The sequence below is a fragment of the Rhinichthys klamathensis genome, unplaced genomic scaffold (assembly GCF_029890125.1).
Source record: "Rhinichthys klamathensis goyatoka isolate OS25496 unplaced genomic scaffold, OSU_Roscu_1.1 h1tg000518l_1, whole genome shotgun sequence".
NCBI lineage: Eukaryota > Metazoa > Chordata > Actinopteri > Cypriniformes > Leuciscidae > Rhinichthys > Rhinichthys klamathensis.
Window position 1 is genome coordinate 148,798 of NW_026606997.1, and position 14,107 is coordinate 162,904.

At 39.0% G+C, this 14,107-nt stretch overlaps 2 protein-coding genes across 2 annotated transcripts; one reads left to right on the forward strand and one right to left on the reverse strand.

Annotated features, from left to right (window-relative positions):
• The first annotated feature begins 1,023 nt into the window (after positions 1 to 1,023).
• On the forward strand, positions 1,024 to 8,643 carry LOC130072972 (homeobox protein TGIF2). Its single transcript, XM_056238320.1, has 3 exons — positions 1,024 to 1,299; positions 3,712 to 3,974; positions 7,733 to 8,643. The coding sequence occupies exons 1-3, from the start codon at positions 1,281 to 1,283 to the stop codon at positions 8,618 to 8,620; spliced, it is 1,170 nt and encodes a 389-aa protein (XP_056094295.1). The 5' UTR covers positions 1,024 to 1,280; the 3' UTR covers positions 8,621 to 8,643.
• Positions 8,644 to 11,830: 3,187 nt separating this feature from the next.
• Positions 11,831 to 13,283, reverse strand: myl9b (myosin, light chain 9b, regulatory). The gene is made up of 3 exons (XM_056238321.1): positions 13,059 to 13,283; positions 12,816 to 12,977; positions 11,831 to 12,118 (listed from the first exon to the last, which is right to left on the reverse strand). Exons 1-3 carry the CDS (start codon positions 13,240 to 13,242, stop codon positions 11,943 to 11,945), a joined length of 522 nt encoding a protein of 173 aa, XP_056094296.1. The 5' UTR covers positions 13,243 to 13,283; the 3' UTR covers positions 11,831 to 11,942.
• Positions 13,284 to 14,107: the final 824 nt, after the last annotated feature.

Consider the following 14,107-nt stretch of genomic DNA (forward strand, 5'->3'; position numbering starts at 1 on the left):
ATCGCTTCCTGCAAAACATGCATTTATGAAAAGAGCTTTTTCATCCAACGGCACTTATAATTCAGACAATGTTGGCAAAGTTACACTTTGTTATTGAGAAGCAATTTGTTATTCAGAAACATAATTGGTTCAGAACTTCATCTATAATAAACATTTTCTATTTATAAACAGCACAGATTTGTATTCTAAGTAGGGTACGGCGATTACTAGTCTAGTATTGGATAGAAATTTTAAATATTAATGATGCTAAATTACAATGAATTTAAATTTTGCTTACAGCAGACATAATACTAACCAAAAATGGGGAGAGAAAAATATAAATAAATCATAACTAGTCAAAATTATAAAATATTTTATTTAAAATAATTACATAAAAAGTTAATTTTAAATGCGTATATATTAATTACATTATAGATTAATGTAGATTCTGTTCATATTTTACAAACAATTACAGCGCTGAAAAACATATTTTTAAAAGTCAGAAAATGTATTTATGTGATATTTTATTAATTAAAAAATAAAATGACATTCAATAAAGTATTAAAAATAAATGCAAAAAATAACTTAAACCAGTTAAGATAGTAATAAATATGGTAAATGTGCACATATTAAGTGTCTAATGCATATACTGCATGAGATATTGCAGTGTTGGAAGATAATGCAATGGAAAACACAACAACTAATTTGTTAGAATACATACATCCATACAAAATAAAAACACACTTTTAATAAATAAATAAATAAAAGGTTTAGGTTAGATTCGGAAAAAATATCAGTCTACCGTTCACAATTAGATTGGAAGATATGGCATTTTCATGAAACTGCTGAAGACATATCTGCTAAATTATTACATGTAAAACTATAAGCAGAACTGCAAATCTGAGACATAGCTAATGAAATAAACTCGCACAAGTGCTTGAATTGTGAGTTTTGAATGAAAGTGTGATGACACACAGATGTGGGGGCCCTTATTGGCCCCTTGCAGTGTGGAGGAGGAGGGGTCTAGATCCTGTCATTGAGAGAGAGAGAGAAAGAGAGAGAGAGAGAGTTTGGTGGAGCTGCAGGTAAACGGATGTTTGTCAACAGGATCACTTCCCTCGTGACACACTAATGAGCAGATTCATTGATTACTGGAGCTTCAACTCAACACAGCTGTGTGTGTGAGAGAAAGAGAGAGTGTGTGCGAGTGTGAGAAGAACACACTCTCCGTTTGACGAGGACCCGCGTTTCCACACCAGCAACTTTTTTCAAACATTCCGTTTTATTTTCGAACATCCAGGATGAAGCCCAACAAAAGAGGTGAGATCCGTTCACAGGCGCGTGTGTGTGTGTGTGTTTGAATGGGGTTTTGCTGCACGTCTGTGATCGTGGCGTGATTTTCAGTCTGAGCGCGTGAGACGCAGATGTGCCTTTGATTCTCGCCTTTCATAATGCAGGGTTTGATTTTTACACACTAGGACTCGTTTCCGAAGAGCCTTTTCCATCTGTCCAGCGTTATTGACTCGCACGCGTTTGTTACATTGTATCATTGTGGTCTGATGACGTCACCGCGCGTTTGTTTGTTTGGTTTTTTCGCGCGCCTGCGGCCCCGTTTGTTTATTCGCGTCTGCAAACACACTTTTCCTTGGTCGTTTTTGTATTTTGTGTGAAATTCAAGCGTTTTCTAAACGTGAGAAAGTTGCCGTAAATGACGTAGATGTCATTCGGTGAGTTTTGTTTATTAGTATTTGTTTGTTTGGGGCCCTAGTGATTTGTTTGGGTCTGCAAATTGACTAATCCCATTCAAAACCAACATGCAATACGAAAATCAGGAAGACGGAAATGACGTCGTTGATCGAGGTCAATGAATCATTTGTTTCACATCTTTTATGTTAGATTAAGTCTAATAGTTTGGTTGATTTTTCTGAAGAAAACACGTGAAATTCTGAGTGCCAGTTTTTTTTTTTTTAATTCCACTAGTAGTTTAACACATGTACTTTTCGCAGTTTGTATAATGATTGTAATGCAGCTCTATGGTTCACTATTCATCCACGTGCTGCACAAGAAAAACACGTTTTCATTTTGTCAAACATTTGAAAAAACTGAAACTGCTGCAAACGATACGCAAAACGGTGATACGGATACAGTTGCAGACTGAAACATGAATGTCCAGACACACACACACAATCTGCTTTGTTAAAGAGGAACTCCCACATTTTTAGCTGTTCTTTAGGGCTTCAGGTTTCAGCAGGAGAAAGAAACCCTTGAGCTGCTGAAGTGTGTCTGATTCATGTGTCTCTGAAACACTGAGTTTAGCTGCTTTTCCCATAACCACACTGACTGCAGTTCCTGCCAAAAATACAGTATTATTTAGGCATTTACTGTGAGTGTTACTGTGGAAACTTGGTATTATCATCACTCAAGAATCGAGGAGGTTCATCCATTGTTTGAAGGAGATCTTATAATGCTGTTGTTAACAATATAAGTAACCATAATTGTTAGTAACAATTATTTTAAAGAGATTTATTTGAGGATTTAATTTAACCTGAAACTTCAGATTAGCATTTGAGGTGCTTGTCTAATGTTGAGGCGGCATATACTGTAGTTTTGGGGCCCAACGGCTATTTTAATGGCCGTGAAGTCTTTAATTTGATCATCGGGCTTTTGAGGAAGTTTATTCATTCATCTCTCAATCATCATTTTATTGCATTGCATTGATTTAAAACTACAGAGATTTGATCATAAAACTAAGCATTTAAATAGTTATTTGAAGATAATATAGTGTAACTGAGATTTATAATATATAGAGTTTTACTGAGAATTATAATGTGTGTGTTATGCAAGTATTTGTTATAAGATCTCATTGGGTTACATTGCAAGCATCAGAATTTAATCTTTTTGGCCATTTAAATATCAGCATCTGCACCAAATTGTATACAATTTAGGTGTTTTTTCTTCCATATTTGATCTGAAACCTGACGTATCAAATATGATACCCCCCAAAAAAAAATATATATATATTTTTTTTTCAAGAAATGGATATTTCATGTGTCATGTTCAGGCTTTACAGGGTTGTTATGTTTGTGATTAAATATTCAAATATGAATGTTTTAGCATCAGCATATGACACTATATATTGTTTACATGGTTGTATTATGGAGTCAACTGCAAGAATTCTTGTTGTTGTCTGCTTTATCTGGTCATAATGATTATCATAATAATCAGCAGCTAATGCTCTCATGATAATGTTCATTGTAAATGTGTAGAGCCCTCCTGTAGAGCAGCAGATAAGCTGTATTTCCCTCAGTTTGCGAGGGTGAAGGTGTGAATGGAGGAGCCGTTCACAGTCAATAGTCTTTTGAAGTGAGCCGTTTGAGTGCAGTCAAACGGTTTTATCTGCAGGACGCTTTTAAATGACTGACCGGGACGATTCAGGCGCAAGATAAGATTCTCTGTTCCTCAGAAATCAAGGTGTTCGTTTTGCTGCAAGTCCAAAAAAATACTTGGTTATATTTCCAGTGAAATGGGTGCATTCTCTTTTGTATTGTGCATTTTGCCAAATTCAGAAGATCATCTGCATATAGATAATGTGCATGCTTTGCATAGTGTACACAAATGTGGTATTTCTGGTATTTAAGGGCATTGTAAACTTTTGTGGCCTGCACTGAATCAGTTTAATTCCTGCTGTTTTTCTTTGAGACCAATAATGTTCTGTGGCCTTCATCTTCTCAGCTTTTGATGAGGATCAGAACGGAGACACCGAGTTTTCTGCCATGTCGGACAGTGACCCGTGTGAAGACGACGGTTACCCTCTCAACCTGTCCACCAGCGGCAGGAGAAGCGGCTCTTCCGCCAAACGCCGCCGACGTGGAAACCTCCCCAAAGAGGCGGTTCAGGTTCTGAGAGACTGGCTTTATGAGCATCGCTTCAACGCGTATCCCTCAGAGCAGGAGAAGCTGAGCCTGTCTGGACAGACGCATCTGTCCGTATCGCAGGTGAGCACTAAACGCGCTTTCCATGCAATTAGCACAAAACTGAAGCTTTCAAAGTTGCATGCAAAATTAAGAACTGAAAATTGTCCTTTACTTGCCTTCATATTTAAAACCAGTATGATATTTTCCATGCAATTACAATGAAACTGAATTTTCAAGCTCAAAAGGCAAAATTACCATGAAAGTATCAAATTGTAGACTTAAATTTGAAAACTGGCCTTCCTTGCCTCAATGTTGTTTCAAAGCCATGTGACAGGTTCCATGCAATTGCAATGAAAATGAAGCTTTCAAGCTAAAAAAAAAAGCTCAATTACCATAAAATCCTAAATTTAGACTTAAGTTTGGGTCTGTTCCTCACATCTATCACATGGCTTCAGAAGACCTGAAATATAGTGCACGAACCTATTCATTTGGTTATGAATGTCAGTTGTGCTCGAGAGCATGTTTTTGCCAGAAAGTGGACCAGCCCGAGTCAATAGTCGAGTATGAGGAATATTCTCTTTCCAAAATTGTTCTTTTGTGTGCGTGAGTCTTTTGATCCACTCTTCACTTTTACATTTGGCCGAAAGCTTCAAAGACTGAGACTTTCTCACACAGCCTGTGCTGTGTTTTGTCCTTGAGCGAGAGCTGAGGTGTTGTCAGAGCGCAGGAATGCGGGCGGCGAGGCCTGTGCTGCATATTTCCTCTGGTCTCCATTAGAGCCAGCTGTCTGTCTGACACAGCGTGCGCTTCACTGCCGAGCCAACAGGGGGCGCCGTGTTAGGATCCAAAAATTTACCCTATACCAAGAAATATTAAAGGGTTAATTCACCCAAAAATAAAAATCCTGTCATTAATTACTCACCCTCATGTCACTCCAACCCGTAAGACTTTTTGATGAAATCTGAGAGATTTCTGTCCCTCCATTAGACGGCTGCACAGCTGACACTTTAATGCTTCAAAAAATTTGATTAAACCGCTAAATTCATTTTCATTCAATTTCGTTTTAGATAAGGCTCTTTCTCTCTATTCAATCCTAGAAAATCTAGACATATCAGGGCATTTTGTGTTTTGCAGGCCTGGAAAAATCTTGGGAATTGATGAAATCGTAAATGTTCATGGAAAATACAATTTCTATAGTCTGTTTCTAGTTAGTTTTAAAGTATTTCATTGTTAGAAATGTGTCGTTTTTATTCGATTAGATTGGAAAACGTTTTGTCTTATGAAAACGTATCCATTTGAAACCCTTATCCAGTCATCACAAAGGACTGGAAATAATTATGGAAATTATTGGTCAGAAAGTGCAGAAACTCACAGAGTTATGCTAATTAAAATTCACCATTTAGTCAAATTTATTTGTATAGCGCTTTTAACAATTGTTTCAAAGCAGCTTTACAGAAAACCATGTTTACAATATCTTCATGCCTTATAGTAGCATTTAGCAGATTAGAACTGGGCAATAATATACAGTAGTTCATCTGAAGTGGATCAAAAAAGTTCATCAAAGTTGTCTTAAAGGGATACTCCACTTTTTTTGGAAATAGGCTCATTTTACAACTCCCCCAGAGTTAAACTGTTGAGTTTTACCGTTTTTGAATCCATTCAGCCGATCTCCGGTTCTGGCGGTACCACTTTTAGCATAGCTTAGCATACATCATTGGAGTTGACAAGACCATTAGCATTTCTCAAAAAAAAATGACCAAAGAGTTTCGATATTTTTCCTATTTAAAACTTGACTCTTATGTAGTTACATCGTGCACTAAGACCGACGGAAAATGTAAAGTTGCGATTTTCTAGGCTGATATGGCTAGGAACTATACTCTCATTCCTGCGTAATAATCAAGAAACTTCACTGCCGTACCATGTCTGCAGCAGGCGTAATGATATGACGCAGCGCCTGAAAATAGTTCCGTTGTGTTGAAGGAAGGTGGCCTATTTTCAGGCGTTGCGTCATATCATTACGCCTGCTGCACTCATGGTACGGCAGTAAAGTTTCTTGATTATTACGCAGGAATGAGAGTATAGTTCCTAGCCATATCAGCCTAGAAAATCCCAACTTTACATTTTCCGTCGGTCTTAGTCCACGATGTAACTACAGAAGAGTCAAGTTTTAAATAGGAAAAATATCGAAACTCTTTGGTCATTTTTTTTTGAGAAATGCTAATGGTCTTGTCCACTCCAATGATGTATGCTAAGCTATGCTAAAAGTGGTACCGCCAGAACCGGAGATCGGCTGAATGGATTCAAAAACGGTAAAACTCAACAGTTTAACTCTGGGGGAGTTGTAAAATGAGCCTATTTCCAAAAAAAGTGGAGTATCCCTTTAAGAGAAGAACGGTTATTGTTCAAAATTCATGTATAACTTTGATTTAAAAAAAAAAAAAAAAGGTATTGATCCACTCCGGGGCATAAACATAGCCATTATGTTAAGACTGTGTCTTAAAGGGGTCATATAATGGTACATGCACTTTTTCAAGTTGATTGTACTGAAATGTGTGTTGGCAGTGCCTGTACACAACCATCATATAATGATAAAAATCCATCCAGTGGTTTTGTTTTAATCTCCTTATATGTTTTCCCCTGCCTCAAATCGAGCCGTTCGACCGTGTGACGTCACACGGTCGGACGCCCCTCCCGCGATTGTTGATTGATAGGCGCGTTTCAACACAGACCCGCCCTCGCTCGTGAGAGCTGTCAATCATAGTCTGCGCGGACCGGCGCGGTCATTGTTGATATGCTGGAGCACTGTCTATGAGCAGAATGGCGTCTAAGCGATTGTGGTGTTCTGTTCTTGCGTGTAATAACGAACAGTCATTTTAATGTTCCTAAATCCTAACCGCTGAAGACGCAGTGGCTGAGTTTGTTTTCGAAGGGAATTTTCCCCACGAGCAACGTCAATCAATGCTTTCATGTTTGCGCGAATCATTTCTCAGCAGACTGCTTTATAAACGAGGGTCAGTATAAAGCTGGATTTGCTAAGCAGCTGCTCCTGAATAAAGAATCGGTACCAGATATTCGTGTTCCTGCTGAACCTCTAGAACAACTGAAGTGAGTGTAACGTTTTATTAAACTTTATATTAATATTTATATCTTTGCAAATCGCTTCACGATGAATGAGTCTAAGGTTTACACTCTGGCTACATTACTGCATGTTTTCTATGTACGACGTTCTCCATATAATTCATAATCCCACGTTTATAATGAACAACACGTTATGGTATTGTGTTACAAACGTGTACGCACAGAACAGAGGGGCGGAGTCAGCAAAGCTCATGATCATTTAAAGTCATATGCACTGAAACGGCGTGCTGAAAACAGAGCTGTTTTTGACCAGGTAAAATAAGTGTTTTCTTACAATACTAATGAGAATTTTTAATTAAAGTATATTACAAACTTTTAATTTAGACCCTAAAGAATGATATTAGCTTGTACAAAAATGGCATTATATGACCCCTTTAAGAACTAGTTTGACCAACTAGCAGTTAGTTAGGGGTAATCAGTCTTACTGTTCGGTATCAAATTAGACCAATGTACGTTTTTATGTAACTAACTTTAAAAAGTTATGAACAGTCTTGAAGAAAGAAATTGGATGATTAACTTGTAAGACTAGTCTTAGCCGTTTAGGCAACTCGCCGCAGATGTTAACTACTGTAGTTAAGGTTTTGCGATGATACAAGCAATCAAGCATTTGAGATTGGCGCCCTATATACAAGTGTGCTGTATGTATGCGTTTAAACTTGATGGCATTTTAAGTTTCTAAAGCTCTTTAATCTTGTTTTTAGATCTGTAACTGGTTCATAAACGCCCGCCGGAGGCTCCTGCCGGACCTGCTCAGGAAAGACGGCAAAGACCCCACGCAGTTTACAATGTCTCGACGCACCAGCAAAACCGACAGATCCGCCTCCCCAGAAAGCCCCGCCTCTTCGACACGCCCCTCAGTCATTTGCCCCGCCCCAACGTTGGACTTGAGGCTTTTGGGTAACACTGCGACTGCAATTTTGGCCGGAGCCGGTTGCTTGTCGTCGTCCGGCAGTCAAGATGGAGGCGTTCAGGCTCTGATGCAACTGGACACACGAGGTCTGCTGAGGCGAGAAGGTCTAACTGGTTTCCGGAGTGAAGATCATTACCTGACGACTATCCCGTTCGCTTCTACCTCTGTCCCGACCCTGGGAGCGGTGAGCCCGAGCGGGGTCCTGTTCAACACGCCACCTCCTACCCCACCGGAGCTGTGCGCGCAAGATTTCAGCGATCTGAAGCTTCTAGTGGACGCGGCCCTGCAACGCGCAGCTGAGCAAGAAAACTGCAGACAGAAAGAGCAGCCGATGCAAGCGAACGGACCTTCGAATGAAAGTGAGCTCGTCCAGAATGGTGATTTTGAGACCATTTTGACTTCCACAGCAGAAACGCCTTCAAGGGACGAATCCAATCCTGAACCAGCCTTGATTGAGAGCGCAATATTACCAGTATCAGTTCCTGTCATGAGCCGCTCTTTTCCAGGCCTTCCCGTGGATCTAAGCTCAGCCGGCGTCTCCGATGTCCTCGGAGAGAATGTTACAGAATCTGCTAGCTTCACGTCTGCTGGGATGTGGGGCGTCCGGCAACCCGGTCCACTTGCGAGCACGTGGGTTTCTCAGTACGTGCATAATACGGTCACGGAAGCGGTCAACTGATCGCTGCGAAAAACTCAAGCAGACCAACTGACTTTGAACTCTTTTTGTTTGCTATTTTTGTTGGAAAACTGGGTGCTTTTAGTACACGCCCTTGGAGATCATTGCTTGATACTCAAAGAGCCTCTTCACCGATGGATTTAGGAGTGAAGCTTCTCTATGAACACCAGGATGTATTTTTAAGACCTTTTTAAAACTCTTTGTAAACCAAAACCTCTTACCTTTAACTATATGAAGTTTATGGGCATCCATAAAATCCTCTTCGAGAATAATCCAGCATTTCAGACTCCGGGATCTTCGAGACCAGGTGTGCGTCCTTTCAGGCAGAAACACCAGCCGACCTGTACATCTCAGGTTTACCAGCAACAGCCAAGAGACTTGCGTTTGAACGTTTGTTAGTGGCCTTACATCGCTCCACATGTAGTTGCTCTTGCCTGTTTGCATCAGCATGCTTTACTTACTTTTTGTGATCTGTAAATGCGAAGACCAGCATGCAGCGTTTAATAATGTCTGTTTAGGAACCAAATATGCTCTCTTAGATTTAATACTTTGCTCGGATTTTGCCTGAAAGCCGCTCTTTCCCAATAGTGTGTTTTTGTCATATTTCCTGCACTTTATAGTCTCATTTTACCTCTTAGTCATTATTTCAGAACCATTTATCCGGTCCCGGTCAGAATAGTATCCGAGAGAGCGGTGTGACGTGTGTCTGTGCTGCGGCCGGTCGTTGGGAAATTGATCGTTCTGCAGAGATCATCGCTTACGCCTCGTGTCTGTCTGAGATGTGGAGGCGAGGTCGTCTCAAAGACAGAGCTGACATTGATTTTCTTCAGTTCTCATGTAACGTGAGCATAGGGCTGTAGCTGAGATGGTTATTGTTCTGATGGGTCAAGTAGATGATCGGCTTTCTCTAACACGATGTAGAGGGGAGGGATACAAATGTTAGTGAGTGAATTTAGACTGAAAGTGTTTTTTTGACACTAAAGGAGTTTTGTGCATTTCAAAGATGAACTTGTTTGTACCTCTCAGAGATGAACTGAAGTGTTCCTTTCTTGCTCATAATCTGTGAATGTATCTTGAGAACTAACAAATATCATTTAGAAAATTATTTCCAGTGTCTTCATGAGTGATTTTCCTCAGTCTTTCTCTCTTTTTGGACACTAGAGTATCTAGATGGATTATCATTTTATGCTTGTAGTTTCCATGAAACTGAGAACATGTACAGATAGTCAAATTAGTCTTTATAGTAATGATGATTTTAACCTTTTAGTCTTGATGCGGTTCACATTATTTCAGTTTACTCTTGCTCACGAACGTGCCATAATTCTGATTAGTTTTTCTCAATGAGGTCAATGCAAAGGTCAGAGGTCATGTACTGTACATGTTACTTCTCATTGGTTTTCAGTGTGTCTCAGGTTTGTTTATTGTAGTTTTCACTTGACTTTTCGTTCTCGTGGGTTCGAGTCATTTTAATGTTACCTCTCTGACAACACAAAGGGAGTTTTTAATCATTTCTGATTTAAGGAATCTGTATTTTTAAGCCACGTCTGAGCTGAATATGAGAAACCGACTGTCATATTGTAGCGTCATTATATTACAGATCTAACACCTCAAACCTGTGATCATTCGGTTAGTTACTGGAACAGTACGGTCTATATTTTTTTGTATACTCTATTTTTTCACCAGTTCAGAAAGACCAATATTAATATTCCTGGAACTGTATTATTGTTATTGCAAAATGGGTCTTCTAGATGAGAATGTGAAACGTGTAAATGTCATTCAGGTTTTTGGCCGGCATAGACTTGCTTTTAATGCGTGTGTACATCAAATGTGTGTATCTCTCTCCTGTATGACCAAATACATGTTTGTTTGTTTTTTAAGATGGCATTTGTGCCTTACCTGCTTCCTTAGAAAACCTTTGGACTAGTCTGTGCAATATCTGCCTTAAACATTTGACAGATTTTATTTGATGTCCTTTTGTTCAAATATTACAGAGAAATAAAAGCCTCATTTTTAATATGTCTGAAGTCATGGAGAAATTAAATTCCTTTGTTTTCAGCAATTAGGAGCAAATATCCAGAAACGACCCAGAAATGCACACATGATTTATTTCTCTGTGGTGTGAGACCATCTTTATTTCAGTATAAAATACGTAACTTTCATATGACGGATGACTTCTTATCTGAGAGCTGCCAAGTGTAAACACACATTTTATAAGCCAGATATTCACCAGTTTGATGGGGAAATATAAGTTAGAGTATCACTGAAAATCCTACACATCCCAAAGTCTGAGGCCATCTAACTTTAAAGTGTTTAAGGCAAGACACTACATGTGAATATAGGGTAAAAATGTTAACGAATATAAATCGATATACTTTCTCCAGTTTAGTAATCGCAGAAAATTAAGACAATTGTTTCATATTAAAATGCTGTGTTTAAATATGCATGATATATTTAAATATGCGCTGTACATTTCCAGAACATAAATCTGAACGTTGGATAAAGCCCAGATCAAAATTCCGGTTTAATTTTATTGTCACAGAGTCAGAGGGGATTTTGGGTTTCTCTTTTTATTACTCCATAATTAGGAAAATAGTGTCGACAGAAAATAAAATAAATGGTTACCATGTTTTTATGAATATGTTATTTAAATCAGTGAATGATATACGAACGAACCGCTTAGTAAAAATGTAATATATTAAATATGTATGTTTTCTTTTCACTAGTCTGAAAGGATATATTATGGACCAGTGGCTAAAAGACAACGGCTGCGTCTCAATCCGCTCCCTAGGTCGTGAACCAGTAGGCTAGGCTATCAAGTACTCTAATCCGGGATCCGTTAAGCATCGACGCACCCTGGATTTCACTGCATTGTGGGACTCTTAGGGATTGAATGTTTCAATGCACTGCAAGGATTTTGCGATTGAGACGGCCATTAAAACGGCCGACTCCCTGATTGAGACGCATCCAAGGGTTTTGCCTGTAGTGTCTTGCCTTATGTCTCTGTTATCGGTTAGTATCGTTCAACGAGAAGGACATGCTGAGAATCCTTAAATGCACACAGAAAAATAACTTTGCACTATATCTAAGGTTTATGGCATCTCCAATGCAATAGTTTGCACAGATCGAGCCACAGCTGCTTCAAACACACTGAAGATATTTTATAAGCCCCACATAAAAACGCAAAATACATTGCAAACCATCTACAATGTATAATCTAATCGTGCATATAGAGATATAATTACTTGTTTTTTTAGATCACCATATGAAATGCTGTTTTCCACAGTGGATGTTCATCGTGTGTGTGTGTGTAATGTGCTCTGATCGGCTACATGTCGTCTTTGTCCTTGGCTCCGTGTTTGAGAATCCGGGTGAACTCGCCATAGTTAAAGTTTCCCTTTTTGTCGATGGGAGCCTCTCTGTAAAGCTCGTCCACGTCTTCATCTGTGAAACGATCTCCCATGGTGGTCAGCAGCTCTCGCAGGTGATCTTCATGAATGAAACCTGCGCAGACAAGAGTCAAACATGCAGTCAGAGCTAGAACACCTTTGAGTTTTATTATGTACAAGATGGGAACTACATTTGAAAATTGAGGTATTTTAAAATTATTTTGCTGGTATTTGTGTTTTGTTTGCATCTGCATTTGAAGAAATTATTTCCATATCTTATGTTTACTGAAAAAAGTTACATTTTTAAAGTTATAGTAGGCCTATGTCATTTAATTTATACACTTCTAATGCAACAATACATTTAGGACTACATTTGATTATAAAAATTAATTGTATTTGTTTTATCAAGTCATATGTTCCTTTATTTTCATATTATTACATTTATTTATTTGTTTGTTTGTTTGGGCTGGGTTAAAAATATTGATTTCTCGATTTGAATCGATTCTAATTCTTTAATCCCAAAAATCAACCTTTCAGTGTTTAAAAGAAACACTCGAGACAGGAGTAGCGAACTTCACTCATCTTGTTGACTCATTCCCTTCCGTTCTTCACACATTACACAACACTTCAAAATAGTAGTCAACAATGTTCAATTCTACTTATGAACACAACAGAATTGAATCGAATTGCTTGTGAATCGAATTGTAATGCGTCAATGCCCAGCCCTATTTATTTATCATTTTCACAGGTTTGGGCCTCCATACTGTGAGACCCTCCATGAACTCTTTATATTAAACCAGTGTTTGTTTTACCAGATCCTTCCTCATCGAAGCAGGCGAAAGCGTTCCTTATCACGTCCTCCGGGTCGGTTCCATTGAGCCGTTCTCCAAACATGGTGAGGAACATGGTGAAGTTGATGGGACCTGGTGCTTCACTCATCATTCCCTCCAGGTAATCATCAGACGGGTTCTTACCTGAGCACAAACACACCAAAGGCAATGTCATTCGATAATGATATTCATAATATTATGTCCCTTCCTCTCTGTCAGACTTACCCAAAGAGGCCAGCATGTCATGCAGATCCTCTTTATCGATGAATCCGTCTCGGTTTTGGTCGATCATGTTGAAGGCCTCTTTGAACTCTTGGATCTGTGACTGGTCAAACATGGCAAACACATTTGAAGTGGCTCTCTGTGGCCTCTTCTTAGTGGTTTTCCCCTTCGCTCGCTTGCTGGACATGTTGACGGTGTTTCAGGTCTATGGAAAGAGCAGAAGATATTCTTTAAAATGTCTGCAAGCGACAATTAAAGGGTCCAGAGTCAATAGTGGCCTTTGCCTCGTTTTACCCATTTCACTTGAACAGAAGGAGCTTCAGCTTACCCTCGAAAAAAGATAATGATGGTGCTGTATTTGCAAACATTGACCCAGAGGCCTCTGATATTCTTTCTGATATCGCCAGTCCAGCCGAACCGTATGGATTAACCATCAATATTGACAAAACTAAAATCAATGGCATCAACGGCAGAAGTCTAGAATTGGTCTAGCTTCTGCCGCCTTCGAATGGTGCTTCATTATGGTCAAAACAAAAATTCATATTTTTCAGACGCATTATAATACTTATCAGTATTATTACATGGATCTGAAACAGGGACACTGCTAAAAGTCCCCCTGTAGTCAATAATTGTATCCATTAAAACTCATATTTCATCACCAAAATAACATATTTGAACGTTTTTTCCTTGAAAAAAAATGTAACTCAACACCATTGCCTCATTTAGTATGCGTGGTTCTATGAATATGCAAATGAGACCCGCCTCCACTCACTCACTCAGCTCAGAGATCCACTGGTTGACGATCACTCGTTGATCTGATTGGTTACAAGGTCGTTTGTGACATCAGAAACACCAGCGATTTCAACCCGTGTTTTTGAGACTGTCTTTGGTTCACTGGAGTTTTAAGGAGAAAATACTCAGCAATGCTGTCGACTTATGAACTTACACATGGTTTGTCTTAAAGCATATTAAAAACACCACATCGACATATAAACAACATTAAAAGCTTGATTTTCACCACAAGGGGACTTTAAATAAACTGTGTTCCAAAT

What these genes read in the sequence shown, in the direction of transcription:
- LOC130072972 (XM_056238320.1), top strand. An exon ending in CGCATCTGTCCGTATCGCAG is followed by an intron (nt 3,975 to 7,732) that starts GTGAGCACTAAA and finishes TCTTGTTTTTAG; the next exon opens with ATCTGTAACTGGTTCATAAA.
- myl9b (XM_056238321.1), bottom strand. Translation starts at nt 13,242, where the DNA reads ATGTCCAGCAAGCGAGCGAAGGGGAAAACCACTAAGAAGAGGCCACAG. An exon ending in TGACATGCTGGCCTCTTTGG is followed by an intron (nt 12,978 to 13,058) that starts GTAAGTCTGACA and finishes GTTTGTGCTCAG; the next exon opens with GTAAGAACCCGTCTGATGAT. An exon ending in CTTCGATGAGGAAGGATCTG is followed by an intron (nt 12,119 to 12,815) that starts GTAAAACAAACA and finishes TTGTCTGCGCAG; the next exon opens with GTTTCATTCATGAAGATCAC.